The 20,174-nt window shown below is 42.4% G+C and overlaps 1 protein-coding gene across 2 annotated transcripts in view; it reads right to left on the minus strand.

Moving 5' to 3' along the window:
• Positions 1–2,391: 2,391 nt before the first annotated feature.
• The window catches only part of UBE2W (ubiquitin conjugating enzyme E2 W), a 34,636-nt gene continuing 16,853 nt past the window's right edge, over positions 2,392–20,174 (minus strand). For both annotated transcript variants that reach the window (XM_077270655.1, XM_077270657.1), the window contains 4 exons: positions 9,976–10,078; positions 8,274–8,429; positions 5,826–5,901; positions 2,392–3,410 (listed from right to left, as the gene is read on the minus strand). In XM_077270655.1, coding sequence (XP_077126770.1) covers positions 3,397–3,410; positions 5,826–5,901; positions 8,274–8,429; positions 9,976–10,078 — 349 coding nt within the window. In that variant the 3' untranslated portion in view covers positions 2,392–3,396. The remainder of the gene's footprint in view (positions 3,411–5,825; positions 5,902–8,273; positions 8,430–9,975; positions 10,079–20,174) is intronic.

Genomic DNA, 20,174 nt, shown 5'->3' on the forward strand with positions numbered 1-20,174 from the left:
CTAATCAATGTGGTCACAGCAGTAGGACCACCCTCAGATAATCCTCTGTAAAGATGGCCTCTGTTAAAGGGGTTGTCTAATACTCAGATAACTCCCTCTTAAAGGGAACCTGTCACCCCCAAAATCGAAGATGAGGTAAGCCCACCGGCATCAGGGGCTTATCTACAGCATTCTGTAATGCTGTAGATAAGCCCCTGATGTATCCTGAAAAATGAGAAAGAGAGGTTAGATTATACTCACCTGGGCGGGCGGTCCGGTCCGGGGCCTCCCATCTTCTTACGACGATGTCTTCTTCTCGTCTTCTCGCTGCGGCTCTGGTGCAGGCGTAATTCTCTGCCCTGTTGAGGGCAGAGCAAAGTACTGCAGTGCGCAGGCGCTGGGGCCTCTCTGACCTTTCCCGGCGCCTGCGCACTGCAGTACTGTGCTCTGCCCTCAACAGGGCAGGCAAAGTACGCCTGCGCCAGAGCCACAGCGTGAAAACAAGAGGACGTCATCGTAAGAAGATGGGAGGCCCCGGACCGGACTGCGATGCCCATCGGACCGGACCGCAGCGGGACCGCCCCAGGGTGAGTATAATCTAAACTGTTAAACTGTAAAGCGCTGCGGAATATGTTGGCGCTATATAAATAAAGATTTTTATCTAACCTCTTATTCTCATCTTTCAGGATACATCGGGGGCTTATCTACAGCATTACAGAATGCTGTAGATAAGCCCCTGATGCTGGTGGACTTAGCTCACCTTCAATTTTGGGGGTGACAGGTTCCCTTTAAATGCTATATTCACCAGGGTAAAATAAAGATAGCAAAGTCACCCCTATAACGTCGCTGTTCCAGTGATATCAGCACCAGGTCTCCCAGGGCTGGTGTGACATTGTTATGCCACGCAAGCGCTGCAGCCAATCAACGATCGTTAGTGGGCTGCTTCACTCACACTTCCTTTGAACAAACCTGAACAGACTTCAAACAGAAGTGTGAGAATTGAAACTGATTAGCGGCCGCTGATTGCCTGCAGGGCTCAGGTGCCATAATGTCACTCGAGCTCTGGGAGATCTGTCGCAGACATCGTTGAAACAGCAGAATTGGATGTGCAATGTTTAATATAGTATTTGAGAAAGGGTTGTCCGAGACCGCACAGTTTGCATATAGGGATGAGTCTTTATTTATATGAATTTTATATAAACCTGTAAAACCCAAAAGCTCACTAAAAAAAAAAAATAAAAAAAAAATTAATTCATCACCAGTTCAAAGTACTTAGTCTTTTTTTTCTATGTTACGCTCAGTGGAAGCCTCTGCGCCCTCCGACCCCCCACTATACATTGACATTCTCCATACCACCAGCAATCGGAACTAGCGACCCTAACTTTGTATTGTAGGAAAACCCCTTTAACAAATGAACAGAGCTACATGCTCGATGAAAAATCAAACGTACAACACATTCTGTGACACGACTTGCATGCCTGAAATAAAGCCAAAGCTTTTACCTTCGCTGATACTAAATATCAGGTGGAAAAACAAACGCAATAAAAAGAAAGTTACGAGACAGGTGAATTAACCTGTGGCTCTTCTGCCAATATCGTACAGATTCTGGTACACCATTATAACCCCAGCAGTCCACAAGTAACAGAATTACTTCAGGAAGAAACAACAGGGATTAAAAGAAAATATATATAGCTCTATGGGGATAACCTCCCTCAAAATTCCTAAAGTCATAGTTTTGTTTTTCCCAAAAATCCCTGCACCCTACTAACTTACCCTCTGCGGTCGGTCCTACTTCCGACTGCCGATGCTTCTGATAAACTACATTTCCCACAAGTTCTCTGTGTCTCCTCCCGGATCCCTGTGCGAGGGACGGCAGTAAACTGTGCAGGCGCTCTCGTACCATCCAAAGGAAGGTATGGGCTATAGACGACTGGCGGATCGAGACTGTACGTTTGTCCTGAGCAAGACAGAACTGTTGGAGAACTTAGCGAGTGGTGACCGGCAAAAAAAGTAATTTGGGAGGATTTTTGGGTTTTTTTTGGTGGGACAAATTCGTGGATAACTTGGGGCAATTGATTGTATTTGACAATTCATCTTTTGTTTAGCAGTGCGGGGAAGGGCAATGAGGCTTGAATATCCCTTTAAGCTCTGGAGGAAGAGGACTGTCAACAACTCGTGCTCGATAATCGGCAATTAATGGGTTCCAGGAGGCGCGATGAGTACCAAACTTTCCCCTAAAGAAATAATGTACATAAATGTATGGAACAACTGATCATTTTTCCCGTACTAATTTGTGGATGCCATTGGTGACCACATCTAGGGAGACTTTATAGAATATATATAACATAGTTTCTCCGTCTTGGTCTACGTAAAGTTTTGTATTAATTAAACATGACTTACAACACGGAAAAAAAAAGCAACAAAATATAATTTTTTCCCCAACATAAATAAATGAGACTTAGCAGGGTCCACGCCAATCGCAAAAAAAAAAAAAAAGTAAAATTGGGCGCTTCAGATGAGCAGAAAATACAGGCTTATGGAAAGACTGCAGCACATTCAGATCACCACCCCTTCTGATATAAAGCCCTGATTCAAGTGTACCCACCACCGACGCGGGGGGCAGCTACTTTGTAGGTATTCCTGACATTTTCAGAGAACGATGCTTTTGACCTCACTAAGGTATGAGGCACTTTAGTGATGTCACTAGTCCAGATAGTAAATTGCAATATGAACTATGGAATGAGTCCACGCTAACAAAACAGCCGCCTCAGTGTTTTATAGGCAGAATACACTTTGCCTACAGCCTAGCGCATCACGCACACTCTCCTCTATACTATCAGTAGCTATGTACAGCTTACGTATGTTACCGCCTGGGGTTGAGCCTTTTGTACATGTCCATTGCGCCCATCAGAAGACATTCACATAAAGGAAACAAGATAATAAATATACACAGTTCCTGTTTCGCAGTCCTTCGGGTTAAGCATGAGGAGCCATGCTGCCATTGTTCGAATCACAGTGCATAGTATCCCGATGTCACGGCTGGCGAAGGAATGGAAGTGTTCCTTCATATCCCAATGCATTTGGTTACACATCCAGGAGGCCCTATCATGCATCTAGAACTGTTATTGCACAATACATGAGGACCTGGGAAATCTCGGAAAGCATAAGAGAAAAGTAACATGGACTTTCATCCTGACGCCTGCGTTTCTCCAGTATGACTAACAAAGCATGTCAGCCGCATGTGCCCAAACAGCTGTCAACATGCGCCACAATGCACACTAGTAAAAATGCAGTAAAAAGGGAGAAGTCTTCTTTTAATTCAGTCACCTCTTGTTAAAGGTAAAAGTTCAAAGACTTGAAGGATCAAAGTGCTTGATTTTCAGCAGGATTAATCTTCTAGAGGGACTTGGGCTGACATCAACATGTATCATCTTTAGGAGAAAAAAGAAAAACAAGAAAACAAAAACATAAACATTACATATACGTCAGAAGTCATTGCAGTGTACTACTAATCAGGCAACTCTCCATTTACTCCACTCCCTAAGGATGTATCTCAGACGTCTTTGCAGGACAGCAAATCCTTAGCCAAGGACTCCCGAGATACGTCCTGCCTACTAGTGGCCACACTTCTTGCTGGATCTATGGCTGGGTTGGAAACAAGTCTAGGATTGTGGCTCTGGCCCATATTCACCCCAGATATTGCATCCGTTTTCTTTCATTTGAAAGTGATCCAGTAAACAAAAAACGGATCCTTTTCAAATGAAAGAAAATCAGAATTCAATTTTACAAGATCCAGTTGAAATCCTTTTTTTTTCAGCTGGACAAAAAAAGTTGTGTCTACACAACTTTTTTGTCAACGGATTGTTACTGGATCCATTCTAATGAGTGATACCTGGACATGTGAACTAAGCCTTACTGTGCATGACTTCCGGGAGGTAACAAGGACTACTCAAGTTATTGCTTCCCTCATCACTGTGCATACTAACTCTGATTGTCACCTATGGGGGTCTTTTTCCAGGAAAGAAGTAAGAAGAGGAGCAGTTGCTCAACCAACAAACGACCTGCACCTATATAAGGCCATATATTAACACCATCATCCAGATATTTAGCAGCATTCTGATCGTGGCGTCACCAAATACTCGCAACACACAAAAACCACAACCTGATCATTTGCACTAGAGGACCACGTCTAATACATGTCTGACAGATGGAGCAGATTTCTATCATCCAGAAATTACTCTCTCCAGTTATCGGGTTTGGCATCATTTTAATGAACGCACATGTGAACATAGACATCTGTGTAAAGTGTAAACTCCCTGAATTATTATTATTTTATTTTTTTTGCAGAGCACACTGTATATATGTATATTTCAGTCTTGAAGGAGTGTCCACTACTTGGACAACCACTTCTCAATCACTGTTTCCTCCAAATAAAATAATGACACCTATACTCGCCTCTGCTGTCAGCGCCGTTCCAGCGGTGTCAATGCTGGCTCTCCCAGGGATCACATGACATTACGTGTCAAGTGATCTTGGTGGCCACTTTACTACTCCCTCCTTTAGAAGTAAATGACATCTGGAGGGAGAGAGCTGCAGCTGCTCTCACTTACTCTGGATGTCTGATTTGCCTGAAGAAGGGGACAGTGAAGTGGCTGAGCCCCTCTAGTCTCCAGTCCAAGTACACCAAAAGCTTGGCAATAGATGAATTTACTTGTGTAACCAGTAGTGCCAGCATCCCAAGAGTTCTTGTACACATGGCACCAGGCAGCATGTTACTCTTGATACTGTGAGCACCCTGCGTGCCCTAAACGTGCTACCTTTGCCTGCAGCGTCTCCAGACTTGTCTCCCATAGAGCACATCTGGGTCACCGTTAGTCGGCAAATGCAAAGGAGGCTGTCAGCAGAGGATCTTGATTAGTATTTGCTGCCCAACTGCATTCATCGTGGTAAAACATTCCCCAGACAACCATTATTAACCGCATCCGTGTGGTGCTCATTCTTGATACTGAATAAACGGAGATGTTTTATTTCCATTTTTTCATCATTTACAGATCATTATTAAATATGTCTATTCTTGGTAATGCAATATCGATATTGAGGAGCGTATCATTGATTTGGTACACCCTAGGATACTTTATTTGCCAGTCAGTCATTTTTCAGGTATCTGTATGTAGACACAGGTTTAAGTTTGTGTGCGGTGTCTGATGGCAGGATACAAGTAATGATCAGAAATAGAGACACTTCTCATGCACACACACAAGATGGCTTATTCTGTAAAGTCACCAGGAACCACAGTTACTCATTAACTCCACATTTTCACTACTGCAGCTTTGTGCTTTATTCCTGATGTCAGGCTTGTGTATGCTGCTCAGCCATGGAAACCACCCTGAGAAGCTCCTGAGGCGCAGACTTTCTACTCCCAGAGGACAAATATACATGCTATATGCTTCAGTTACTTAAAGGTGCCATTCAATGAGTCTGTGCGGCCTACCTCGGAGGTCTCCACTTCATAAGAGCATGGGCAGCTGCACCTTCAATAAATGGTCTGGTTAGAGTGGTGGCGTCTGATGTCAGAGACAACTCTACCACTAATGCAATTTACGAGGCAGGCTGCATGCTTGGTCTCATTTACCTGCTAGCAATGAGTGTAGCTGACACAGCCCAATTTATTATAGAAAACCCTTATGTTGCAAATATTTATGGATTTTATCAGAATGGGCAATATGGGAATACATTTTTAACAGAAAAATGTAGAAGTATAGATGGACTGACCCACAGAGCGACCGTTAAGTAGACCAACCACTAGTTTCCTAAGTATGTAACTATGCAATGCCTTACACTCTTACCGTGATACCACCATTTTGTCTTCTTTGGATTTTTGTTGCACGTTCTTACATAAAATGAGTTATCTGGAGGTCGTCTCTGAAAACAAGAAGAAAAAAGGAAAAAAAAAAAAAAACAATATAAATAGCTAAAAGCAACAATTCAGACCTACTGACCACTTTGGTTGAGGAACCTCGGATAGTCTGGACAAACTTTTTGGATATGCTCATGAGAATATTTGGAAACTGAACTTATTAATATCAGCAGAAATATAACAAGACGCATGCGATAAGCTAGGACTCCTATGTAAAATAGAGGATAAGGCCTCAGGATTTGGGTTTTCATTTGAGTAAGCCATAATCATCAACATTAACAGAAATAAACCCATGAAATAGATCTCTCTGTTTGTAATGACAATATATATATAATATATGAGTATCACTCTCTGTGAAGAACTGAAATAAATTAACTTTTTGATACTATTCTAATTTAGGGAGAAGCACATTAGATAGATAGATAGATAGATAGATAGATAGATAGATAGATAGATAGATAGATAGATAGATAGATAGATAGACAGACAGTACAGACCAAAATAAGTTTGGACACACCTTCTCATTTAAAGATTTTTCTGTATTTTCATGACTGGAAATTGTACATTCACACTGAAGGCATCAAAACTATGAATTAACACATGTGGAATTATATACTTTACAAAAAAGTTTGAAGCAATTGAAAACATGTCTTATATTCTAGGTTCTTCAAAGCAGCCACCTTTTGCTTTGATGACAGTTTTGCACACTCTTGGCATTCTCTTGATGAGCTTCAAGAGGTAGTCACCGGGAATGGTTTTCACTTCACAGGTGTGCCCTGTCAGGTTTAATAAGTGGTATTTCTTGCCTTATAAACGGGGTTGGGACCATCAGTTGTGTTGTGCAGAAGTCTGGTGGATACACAGCTGATAGTCCTACTGAATAGACTGTTAGAATTTGTATTATGGCAAGAAAAAAGCAGCAAAGTAAAGAAAAATAAGTGGCCATCATTACTTACATTATACATTAGAAATGAAGGTCAGTCAGTCCGAAAATTTGGGAAAACTTTGAAAGTGTCCCCAAGTGCAGTGGCAAAAACCATCAAGCGCTACAAAGAAACTGGCTCACATGAGGACCGCCCCAGGAAAGGAAGACCCAGAGTCACCTCTGCTTCTGTGGATAAGTTTATCCGAGTCAGCAGCCTCAGAAATCGCAGGTTAACAGCAGCTCAGATTAGAGACCAGGTCAATGCCACACAGAGTTCTAGCAGCAGACACATTTCTACAACAAATGTTAAGAGGAGACTTTGTGCAGCAGGCCTTCATGGTAAAATAGCTGCTAGGAAACCACTACTAAGGACAGGCAACAAGCAGAAGAGACTTGTTTGGGCTAAAGAACACAAGGAATGGACATTAGACCAGTGGAAATCTGTGCTTTGGTCTGATGAGTCCAAATTTGAGATCTTTGGTTCCAATCACCGTGTCTTTGTGCAACGCAGAAAAGGTGAACGGATGTACTCTACATGCCTGGTTCCTACAGTGAAGCATGGAGGAGGAGGTGTGATGGTGTGGGGGTGCTTTGCTGGTGACACTGTTTGGAATTTATTCAAAATTGAAGGTATACTGAACCAGCATGGCTACCACAGCATCTTGCAGCTATTCCATCCGGTTTGCGTTTAGTTGGACCATCATTTATTTTTCAACAGGACAATGACCCCAAACACACCTCCAGGCTGTGTAAGGGCTATTTGACCAAGAAGGAGAGTAATGGGGTGCTACGCCAGATGACCTGGCCTCCACAGTCACCAGACCTGAACCCAATCGAGACGGTTTGGGGTGAGCTGGACCGCAGAGTGAAGGCACAAGGGCCAACAAGTGCTAAGCATCTCTGGGAACTCCTTCAAGATTGTTGGAAGACCATTCCCGGTGACTACCTCTTGAAGCTCATCAAGAGAATGCCAAGAGTGTGCAAAGCAGTCATCAAAGCAAAAGGTGGCTACTTTGAAGAACCTAGAATATAAGACATAATTTCAGTTGTTTCACACTTTTTTGTTAAGTATATAATTCCACATGTGTTAATTCATAGTTTTGATGCCTTCAGTGTGAATGTACAATTTTCATAGTCATGAAAATACAGAAAAACCTTTAAATGAGAAGGTGTGTCCAAACTGTTGGTCTGTACTGTGTGTGTGTGTGTGTGTGTGTGTGTGTGTGTGTGTGTGTGTGTGTGTGTGTGTGTGTGTGTGTGTGTGTATATATATATGTGGGTATGTGTATATATATATATATATATATATATATATATATATACATATATATATATATATATATATACATATATATATATATATATATATATATATATATATATATATATATATATATATAATATCTTGACTCCAAACTACACTTTGTAGCCAGAAGGAAAGCCCCATGGTACCTTTTCTTTGCAGCTGGACAGCATGCTGATTATACTAAGACAGACAGATTGCACGGACAGCGCAGGAGACCAATCTTCCGTTAAAATTGATAGACAGATATGACCGTTGCTATAAACATGAGGATGGACAGGGATATTATCACCAGTGAACATGACCTGCAATGAAAATGTGGGACAAAGTTCAAGATATTTGGCTGCAAACAGAGTTAAATGTCCTCCTGATCCTGACTACAAAGCAGAGTCCTCCCCTATGTAATATTCCAGTGTGACAGTGACAGTAGTCCCCCTCAGCCCATGGACACCAGACAGAGCAGGACGGACCTCATTAAATGTCTATGGATTTGTCAGGTGCCATAACTACTGCCACATGATGGACTCAGCACAACTACGTTTTTCTGGTTCTATGACAGAACAGAGATGAAATTCAGAAGTTGGATGGTTTCCACCGAGTGACTGAATTTTGAAATAACACTACAGGTATGTGCACATGGCATCATATTCAGAGGGATTATGGGTGGAAAAGCACCACACGAGTGTCCCATCACATGAGCACAGTGCCCAGCAGTGCACCCATGACCTGAGCTCTGTCCTCTGCCACTTGTCACCACTGCAGGATGCACCAACAGTGAAGCAGCAGAAAGAGGGACATGCGCATTGTACAGGCGGCTCCGCTCGGTATACCTGACAGCATAGAGTGACAGCAGAGAGCGCTGGGGCCGCTGTTAGTCCCACAGCATGGTCGCCTCAGCACACTGAACTCTGGGGCTTTTCTGAAATGGCTAGGAAAACCTGGGGACCGATCTGACTTAAAAAAAAAAAAAAAAAAAATGTTCCTGTGCTGAGAATCTTACAAATGTGCCCCTGCTATGTACTGTGTAATGGCTGTGTCTGACCGTACAGGGACATGGTCTCATCATACCACAGCTCTTGGGCAGGGGAGGACATAAAATAAAGTATAACTGATTCTTTTTGTGAGGTAAAACATTTCCCTGTCTGTTTTTATACAATGTTTTACCTGAAAGAAAGAAACAGCGGTGGTCCCATGCCGTAATGTCTATGTACTCTCTATTGCTTCCTCCCCTGCACAGGAGATGTGGTATGAACAGCTAATACACAGTACAGGGGCACATTTATAAGATTATCTCGGCACAGGGACACTTTATTTAAACACATCCAATTGTGGAACTTATTATTCCAAGATCTATTGATTCAAATGAACTTTTGTTCCCCTTTAAGAATGTAAATTAATTCTAATATCCCTTAGACGGGGGTTCCCGAGTCCCCTGTGTGACTGAAGCACTAGCTTCATTCATACCTATGGTTTCTGACCGCTGCTGCCATAGGCGGTAATGACGTGGTGGTCATGCCTGTGCGCTATAAGATGGTGGCCAGATCAGTACTCGGTGGCCCCTGGCCAGGAGCCCTGTAACCCACATACTGCATCCATAGATCCTCTTGATTAGCCAGCCTGGAGCAGTGTTGTGGCGTGAGGCCGCGCCAGGCCGGCTAATCAAAGAGAAGCACTAGCGCTCCACTCGCACTGGGGGCTCGCCTTCTAAACATTGTATGTGGGATATCCTTTGTGAATGTTGCATTATCCTACAAAAACAATTCCACAGCACTACTGTATGAAGCCAGAGAAATATAGAGGGGCAGCATAAAATCCCCACACAGGTTTCCATCACGTCATGTACATCTTTACCTGAGGAGAATCAAAAGGATATCGACTGCTGAACTTAAATAAAAGCTGAAACTTCTCTCCTTCGTACAGCGTCCCGGGCGCTCCTTCCATGTCTACAATCCACCTGAAAGTGGAAAGGAAAGTAAGCCGCAGGAGAACCACATGGCACAGCCGGCACGACAGACGGCTCTGACTTTCGCACACATATGCAGTCACGCTTTCTACTTATTGCGGTCTGTCTATAGAACGCGCCATTGTGTAATGTTCATTTACCAGGCTCACACCTGCCTGTAAAAGCGGCAATACGGCCAGTACCAATACTGATATTCTAATATCAAGGTAATGTTAACACGCTAACCTACTCAACAGGCAAAGTGAGTGCTGACGAACAGCTGCAGTGTGGTGTGTGCACAGCCCTGCCCATTTATCCATCATCTCTATAGTACTGGGATGGCGTATGTACATGAATGTGATTGTTCGACCAGCAAAATGACAAAACAACAAACTTTACTACAATGTGACAACTATTCATTTTTGCTTCATTGTATTTCCCTGATGCTGCTGCGTATGGACTCAAGACAGAATCAGCCTCCTTCCCCCTCTGGCATCTGAAAATACAATCCTTTTTACAGTCTTCTCAAGTATAATGCCATGCTACTGCAGAGGCTCTGCTCCTTCCTTGACATCAGTGCAGAAAGTGGTATCATAGGCTGCTTTATAATGAAGGAAAGGTCACTATGCAAAGATCCCTCTGTGGGGAGAGTGCCTGAGCATGTGTTACCACTAGCACTTAGCTCATTGATGTACAGTAACACCACTAGGTACCACCATACTGGGTAACTAAATGTCATAACTCCTTACTGGAATTTGGTAATTTTTAAAAGGGATTGTCCAGTATAAAGAAGTCGTCACCTATCCGCAGCTTAGGTGACAACTTGTTGATCAGTGAGGTCCGACTGCAGGAACCCGCACCGACCTGCATAACAAAGGACCTTTATTCCCACTGTAACGGAGCGGCAGTGCACACTCTCGACAGCTTTTCCATTCATTTTCTATGGGGCAGCCCAGCACTGCACCCAGCATGTCCCGACAGCCCCAGGGAGAATGAATGGAGTTGGTGGTCAGGCATGCAACCTGATGCTCCATTTTGTAACCAGGATGAAAATCCCCTGTTCAGCTGAATGGTGCAGGTCCAACAGCAGATGGACCCCCAATATCAGCACGTTATCATATCTTGTGCAGATTAATTTTTTCTACATATCTCGTCCTGTGATTTGCTGGACAATTGCTTTAAAATCTATACAATACAATGATAACGGTTTGGACTGTTGAGGGGTGGTCAGGGCGAAATAACATTTTGCCAGATAACAGGATATGTAAAAAAAAAAAATACCAAACTCGGTCATACTAAGCTACTGGCATAACCTGGATCCTGCTCAGGCTGCTCCAAGGTCTGCGAAAACACAGGATGCGGAGATGCCACCATTCTACCACCTGTGTTTGCCTGCAGTGGTCAACTGGCTTTGAGCAGTGTATTCTCATAAATCATGTGATGAATGTGGCTTAAAGCCAATTGACCACTGCAGCCAATCACAGTCCGCAGTGGTCCGGAGGCTGCTGGAGCTATAACATTACCGCTTCCTGTCCCTGCTCAGACCATAGAGAAGCCTGTGCTGTATCTAGTTGGATGCTGGTGAGTATGACTGAATTTATTATTTTTTCATTTCCTGTCCCCTGGGCAAAGTTTTATTTTGCCCAGACAACCCTTTTAAAGAAACATTAAAATAGTGAAGAAAACATCAATTACTTCCTTTTACTCCCCGTGTCTATGATCATATTCTGTCTCATATTGCAATCAAAACTGAGAAATACATAAAATAATTTGTTGGGTCTTTGTAATTTTACATCTGTCTCCCTTCGTTCTCATTATCTGGCTGAGAGACAGCTGCAGAAGAAGTCTTCACCCACCACTCTGTCTGCAATAAAAGACATACAGTGGCATGTAAAAGTTTGGGCACCCCTGGTCAAAAGTACTGTTATTATGAACAGTTAAGCAAGTTAAAGATGACACATTTCCTTTGTATTTTACGTAAAAAAACATATATTTTCATCTTTAACGCTTTCAAAACTACAAAAAGGAAAATACGCAGATGCAAAAGTTTGGGCACCTTTGGAGATTTGTGTGCTCAGATAACTGTGAACAAGGTTTCAGACCTCAATTAGCCTAGTAGGATTATGGCTTGTTCACTATCATCGCTGGGAAAGGCCAGGTGAGGCGGCAAATTTCCCAGCTTTATAAAAACCCAGCCTCCTCTAACTTTGTGCCAAAAAGCAGCAGCCTTGGGTTCTTCTAAGCAGCTGCCTAGTACTCTGAAAATGGTGGAGGCCCACAAAGCAGAAGGCTATAAGAAGACAGCAAAGCATTTTCAAGTTGCCCTTTCCTCAGTTTGAAATGTAATTAAGAAATGGCAGTTAATAGGAACAGGGGAGGTCAAGATAAGATCTGGAAGACCAAGCACAATTTCAGTGGGAGCTGCTCGTAGGATTGCTAGAGAGGCAAATCAAAACCCCTGCTTGACTGCAAAAGACCTTCAAAAAATGTAGCAGACTGTTCAGAGATACCTACACAAATATGACCATCATGGAAAAGTCGTTAGAAAACCTCTCCTGGGTCCTCACCATAAAATTCAGTCAGAAGTATGCAAAAGAGCATCTAAAGAAGCCTGATGCATATTGGAAACAAGTCTTGTGGACCAATGAGGTTAAAATAGAACTCTTTGACCACAATGATCAAAAAGGTATTTGTGGGGAAAAAGGGCACATATGTTCAGAAAAAGAACATTTCGCCAGCAAGGAACATTTCACAGGTAGAGAGAAGAATGGATTCAATGAAATTTCAACAAATTCTTGATGCAAATATAACCCCATCAATAAAAAGCCGAAGTTGAAAAGAGGATGGCTTCTACAAATGGATAATGATCTTAAACACACGTCAAAAGGAACAAGCTGAAGGTTTTACAATAGCCCTCACAGTCCCCTGATCTGAACATCATTGAAAGTCTGAGGCTAGAAAGTCTGAGGCAAGACAACCCAGGAATCACACAAAACTGGAAGAATTTTCCAAGGAAGAATGGATGAAAATCCCTCAAAGATGAATTGAAAGACTCTTGGCTAACTGCAAAAAGCGTTTTCCATCAGCCCATTTTCCTTTTTGTAAGTTTTAAAATGTAAAAGATGATGGAAAAAAAATGATACACAATTTTTTTTACCTAAAATACAAAGGAAATGTGTCATCTTTAACTTTAGGCCTTTTCGTGATAAAATTATCTTCAACCTGCTTAATTCACAATTAGAGCAAAACCAGGGGTGCCCAAACTTTTACATGTCGCAGTAGGCATCTGAAGCCACCAGAAACTCTGCCCTGACTGAAGCACATGTCTTAAGATGGCGCTTGGCAGCAGGTGAAAGGTGTGCCAGTCATTAAGAGGAGTATGCCTCATAATGAATTTGGAGCATCTTACTCCAATGGACGCATCATCTAGACTGAAATACAGAACACCAGTCTTGAATAATTGAGCCAAAATGTTAAAAAGGTTTTCTGTGCTAGGGCAAATTTTTGGAAAACACTGTAGGATTCCGAATCCTTTGTGTAATATATCAACTGTTAGGATTCTGCTCTGCTTGCCGGTTTCAGTGGTTGTCACAATTTGCATACTTGTATTATTACTTACCTGAAAGTTCAGAGAGAAGCAGGAAAGGAAGCTAATCGGCACAAACTGCAAGAACTAGCAAGCGGGGCAGAATCCTAACAGTGACTAGGTTACATATGATTAGGATTCGGAAGTCACAGCCCTTGCTGAATGTTGGCCCTAACCAGGAACACACAAGTCCCTCCCCATTGGATAAGCCCATAAACAGAACAGATCAGAAGATACCAATGCCATGTTCTGTACCTGACTAACTGCTTTAGGGGCTTTATCAAGCTTACTGTTCTCATTTATTTCTAGGCGTACACAGCCGGCGTCTTGGAAGCAAGCACAGAAGACCAAATAAATGGACTCAACAAATAGAGAAAAAAAAGTTAACAGGGTATTCCACATCAAAGTACATGATAGCATTATCGTGGGGGTATGCATTCAATGAGAGCAAGTCTACCACCCTTCCATCCGAAGAATCAGTGGTGGTCCCAGAAGTAGGACCCCTAGCGATCAGTAAATGAAGCATAACTTCGCGATATACCATCACTTACTAGCAAGCAAACACTCCGTTAACCCATGTTCATTAACTTGAGGACTATTTTATGGCGCTGCATCAATCATCTGGACGATTCTCAGGTTCTGGCAGTAAATGTAGATTGTACAATTATTCACAGCGGTTTCATTCTCACTACATTTCCTTTGCCCTGACATATATATATATATATATATATATATATATATATTGGTGAACACGACAACAGTCCAGTTCCCCTCCTACATAACAGCAGCCGCTAACTACAAGATGTCATTCTGGCGTTGTAATTAGGGACACGCATTCATAACTACAAGCGTCGCTGCCAGTTCCTTGCCTTGGACAAGCAATTTAATTGTCAACCTGCGGAGGCCTCCAGCATTTACATAGGTAAACAGCTAATTACTGCAAACACAGATGGCAATACACGGAGAAGTGATGCAGTTATGACGCTTTTCAGTCCTGTCCATATAAAATGGAACGAGCCTGGCAGCGTAGCATCCTGAAAGTGTAATAAAGTACATATGTTATTTCACAGGATCTTAAGGGTAAGTTTACACTTGGTGTTTTTTCAGCATTTTTTTTCTGCAGCAAAACCCGATGCCTTGGCAGGAAACAAGCTGCAAAAATTTAAAAAAAAAACAGATTTTCCTTGTTTTTTTCTTGCATGCTGGACTTGTCTCATGTGCATGCAGATACAGTTTAGTGTCGAAAAAAAAAGTCCTATTCTATAGAATCAAGCTTAGGCACAAAAAACACAGCAAAACCTGATACCTGCGTTTTTGGTGCCTTTTTTCAACACCCATTCAATTCAATAAGTGAAAAACGCTGAAAGAAGAGACTTGCTCCATTGTGCAATAAACCATGCAAAGCACAAAATCCTGATAACACAAAAACAAGCTGTGTGCATGAGATTTCTGAAATCTCAAAGGGTTTGCTGGTAATGTAAAACGCAGCTGAAAATTAGAATAAAAATAAAAATAAGCATCAAAAAAGGTTTTTCCACTCTTAAAAAGTGGTCCTTAAACAATAGCACTCATGTAAAATAAAATCAGATTGCCCTCACACTCCCCGGGTCCAGGGCAGGCTCTCCACCACTGTTCCTGCCTTCATGTTTTGGCTGTAGCGGTAATAGATTGGCAGCTGACATCACCACTGCAGCCAATCATGGTGCAGTCCATACTGTCTACATCGTCTACGTCAAAGACCAGATCAGCGATTGACAGTACTGGACGGAGAGTACTATCTGATATTATCTAACATGAATGCTAGCGTTCGGGATACCACTTTTTTAATATAGAAAACCCCTTTAAAAGGTAATTGTCACCCTCCGAATGATTCTGGGCTATTACTATGGGCATACAGGTAATAGAATGATTAAACCAGTCTTGCCTGTATGCCTCATAGCTGCAGTGTAGATCGTGAGAAATGAAGTTATGTTTTATGTTAATGATTTCTTCGAGGCTCCCAGGCATGCGGTGCTTGAAAGAAAACCCTTCCACCTCTCTCCAATATAATGGCATCCCTCTTCCATGCACGTCACACACACCTGTGACGTGCAGTTGCGGCATTGTAATCCAGCGCTTGAGCTTCAGCTTCAGGTCACGAACAGATGGACAGACATTCTCCTTCAGGATTTTTTGGTAGACAGCAGAATTCATGGCTTCATTTACCACAGAAAGTCTTCCAGGTCCTGAAGCAGCAAAACAGCCCCAGATCATCACACTACCACCACCATATTTTACTGTTTGCATGATGTTCCTTTTTTGAAATGTTGTGTTACAGCTACGCTAGATGTAATGGGACATACACATTCCAAAAAGTTCAACTTTTGTCTCTTCAGTCCAAAGAGTATTCTCCCAAAAGTCTTGGGGATCATCAAGATGTTTTCTGGCAAATCTGAGACAAGCTTTTATGTTCTTATTGCTCTTAAGTGGTTTTCGTCTTGGAACTCTGCCATGCAGGCCATTTTTGCCCAGTGTCTTTCTTATGGTGGAGTCTCGAAAATTGACCTTAACTGTGGCAAGCAGGCCTGCAGTTCTTTGGATGCTGTTGTGGGGTCTTTTGAGACCTTGGGGTAATAGTCGGCCAGCAACTCCTAGGAAGGTTCATCACTGTTCCATATTTTCACCATTTGTGGATACTGGCTCTCACTGTGGTTCGCTGGAGTCCCAAAGCTTGAGAAATGGCTTTATAACCTTTTCCAGACTCATAGGTCTCAATTGCTTTGTTTCTCATTTGTTCCAGACTTTCTTTGGATCGCGGCATGATGTTTAGCTGTTAAGGAACTTTTGGTCTACTTTAGTTTGTCAGGCAGGTCCTATTTAAGTGATTTCTTGATCGAGAACAGGTTCCCAAAGATGTGATAAACCACAATTAATTTACGTTTTACAGGGGGGTGGAGGGGAATCACTTTTTTACACAAGGCCCTGTAGGTTTGGATTTCTTTTTGCCTTAAAAATAAAGACCTTCATTTAAAAACTGCATTTTGTGTTACTTGTGTTATCTTTGTCTAATATTTAAATTTGATTGGTGATCCGAAGTATTTAAGTGTGACAAACATGCAAAACAATAGGAAAACAGGGAGGGGGCAAACACTTTCACACAACTGTGGGTAATATTTTTTTTTTTATACTTTATTTTGTGTGTTTCTAATTACTTATAGAAATGTTATCTTTCTCATTTCTACTTAGTCCCTCTACTGGACTTAAACTTTTATCTGATTACTTCTAATGCATTAGACTGGTCAGTCTAACAATGACAGAACATCTGTTCAATCCTGCTTGTGGCATGGTCTGACAGGCCACTGTACTTGGCAGACCTGGAGGTCATTATTTGAGCTATGGCTGCCATGAATACAATCGGCACCCCACATTAAAGTTGCGGTGAGGCCACTGGGGTGAGAGAGGGAGCCTGCTCTAAATGCCCTTATTGTTATTGAACGCGCCATTTGGAGGGTTAAACAGCCAAGGTTGGTGCTGGCATGAGACTGTTGTCTGCCGGCGTCGCTTTTGCTGGCACAGAATCTATGCACGCATCATCACCATCACTTTCCGGGACATCCATTTGCAGAAAGTACTTGCAAATTATAATGTATCATGTCGGGAAGTTATTAAAGAGATTTTTGCTGCATCATATAAAAGCAACAAAGAGATGGGACAAAGATCCTGATTGAAGAGATGTATCACATACCGGGCTTCTTGCTGCAGGCTTATCTGCTGCAGCTCTGCCAGTTCTCTCATTGAAGAGCTCCTGCTACACAGTCCACGAGTCTGTCTAACCTACCCCCTTCTATTGATTGGCAGCTTTCTGCCTGCACAGCAATGGTATATAGCAGTACTGATCGGTGTGGCTGTGAATCCAACACTGAAGTGTAATACATTTGTTGAAAGCTAAAGTTTGATCTGTCCGGACTCTCACTATGCCAAGTGCTCCTCTCTCTTCCTCCGCCTCCTCTCTACAGAAAGTTTAGTAAGCCAAGTAACCTGATAATTCACAGGGCTGGCAGTCTGTTAGACCAAGGCCATCTTCAGTTCACAGGTTATATAAGAGCCTTATATATGTCTATGAGACTTTTCGTTCAGGTGAGACGACCCATAGTTGTTCCAGTCATTGCAGTCTGTAACCAAACAGTGAAATGCGGCAGTCCGACATGGACCCAGGGATGGATTTCAGCGGTTTATCAGAGTGGATGCCACGTTCTGGAGGCAGGAGAAAATGCTTATAAGTGGATAAAGAAGTATATTTCACTAATAAAATATATTACAAAGTTTATATTCGCTTGTATATTGACATATGCTACGTTTGTTGAAACCACAGTGACCATTTAAGTATGTTATTTTTTCCCGTGGTTATAATTCTCGTCCAGTCACCATGAATAAATGCTATTCAGGCGTCATAAAGATAACTGCACATTCTGCTTTTTCTCAAGAGAGAGGACAAAGAACTTTTAAATTCCTCAATGAAAGCGCCTCCTGAAATACATAGCAATAATCCCATTACTTCATAGAAAACATCAAAACTAAGCTGCGTGCTACAAGAGAGGAGATCAGTCCTGACAATGTGACACATAAGCCACCTCTCTGATGGGATATGCTCACACACATGGCATTATATTACCATACACAAGCACAATGCGGCACTGAGACGCCTACCATCCTGGACATACCCGCAGCACCATTAAGTATTGCGGATCAGATCAGGGGAAGTGTTGGTACGTCATGGTTGGCAGCTGTTACCGCAGGGCATATACATTTATGGAAGACCAAAAATAATGCAGAAGAAGAAATGGAACAAAATCAGTTGTTGTGCAAAATAGTGAGCGACATCCAGATCTCCGCGGGAGCAGAGACATTCGGCAGCATCACCCACGGGCAGAGTCACTGGTTGCTAGGTGGCTGTCCTAATCTATTTAGGTGCAGCCTAGTAAGTAAAGAGCTTGTGACAGTCATCAATTAGAGAGAGTGAATGATTCACTAACGGTCACAAGGAGAAAATCAATGTCATGGTCAAATTGTGTTACCAGAAAACCATGGCAAAATCCATGGACCATCCTAAGGATATGCTCACATAATGCAACATATGTTGCATTGTCACGTTTCAGTAGCAGCTCAGCATTTTTTCCAATATATTACAGTATAGGCAATTATGAAGAACACTTGCTGTGCAGAGTCCTATCCAAGTGCAGCACTGACAGATGTCACACAGAATTGCTGTACCTCCAGTTTCAGTGTATCCTATGTGATGAAACTTCAGGCCCTCTCCCTGCCTCCTGCTTGTGATAGATTTTTCCTCTGTCACTTCTTACAAGCAGGGGGCAGGATAGACAGACTAAAGCTGCATGTAATAGAATACACTGGAGATTTTGCACACAGTGCTCACACAGTTTAGTCACGCAGTGAGTCAGGGGGATTTTGTAGGGACTCGCCTACTTCTCTATACTCCCGCTCACTTATGTAGAGTAGAAATTATATATTTAGCAGCACTGTAGTGACATAGTTCATCACACAGGGGAGACTGACCTATTTACACAACAGAGCGTGTATTGGACTGGTGGTAAGACTGGAGAGGACATGGCATAGTTGCAGATAATGATATTCAAAACATATAGATGCTACTGGGCTGGAAGGAAGACACTCCTACACTGCTAGAATACTGCTGTGCTAAGGCTCTGTTCACATGTCCGTTTATTTTTTCCATTTAAAGTAGACAAACATAACAGAAAACCACAATTAGCATCCTCTGAATTCCTACGTCAAAAACAGGGCTGTGGAGTTGGTAAGCCAAACCTCCGACTCCTCAATTTCCATGTCACCGACTCCACAGCCCTGGTCAATAAGTCTGTTTGCTTTCTGAATGCTGTCCATTTTTAGAACCAAAGAAAAAGTTCCGCATTCAGGACTTTCTTATCCTGTTATAAAAATAAGCGGAAATCAGATGGACCCCATACAAAGCTATGAGACCCCCTCTACTATACAGCAATTTCCAGAACACTAATTCCAGTGCTGTTGGCGTTTGTCTTTTCTAAACGGAACAGGTATATGGACAATTGATCTGAACTTAGTCATGTTACAAATGGCAAAAGAATAAAGGAAAGAGAGCTAGAGGATCCATCCATGATGGGAAAGCTTTGATTTCAGTTTAAGAAAGAAATGAATAGTCTTACGTTAGCTAATGACGGCTGAGAGGCCTAACTCTGGGACTTTTACGCTGCACAGGGGTGTTCCAGGTCACCCGTGGTACAGCGGCTGTGTTCAAGAAGCCTTCTGTAGCTCCCTGCACAGCCAGATGGTTGGGAGTGCTAGACCAGAGCTGCGGCCTTTTCATCCCCAAGAGGTGATCCCAGAGGCTAGAACTCCTAGACATACGTCATAGCATACTTAATAATAGGAACCCCCTTACAAACTTCTATTGACCAGCTGTACTGGCTTTTATGCTAACTGCATACATCCCGTATAATGATTGCACGAGTATAGGAGGCTACATGATTG

The sequence above is a fragment of the Ranitomeya variabilis genome, chromosome 6, assembly GCF_051348905.1.
Source record: "Ranitomeya variabilis isolate aRanVar5 chromosome 6, aRanVar5.hap1, whole genome shotgun sequence".
Classification (NCBI taxonomy): domain Eukaryota; kingdom Metazoa; phylum Chordata; class Amphibia; order Anura; family Dendrobatidae; genus Ranitomeya; species Ranitomeya variabilis.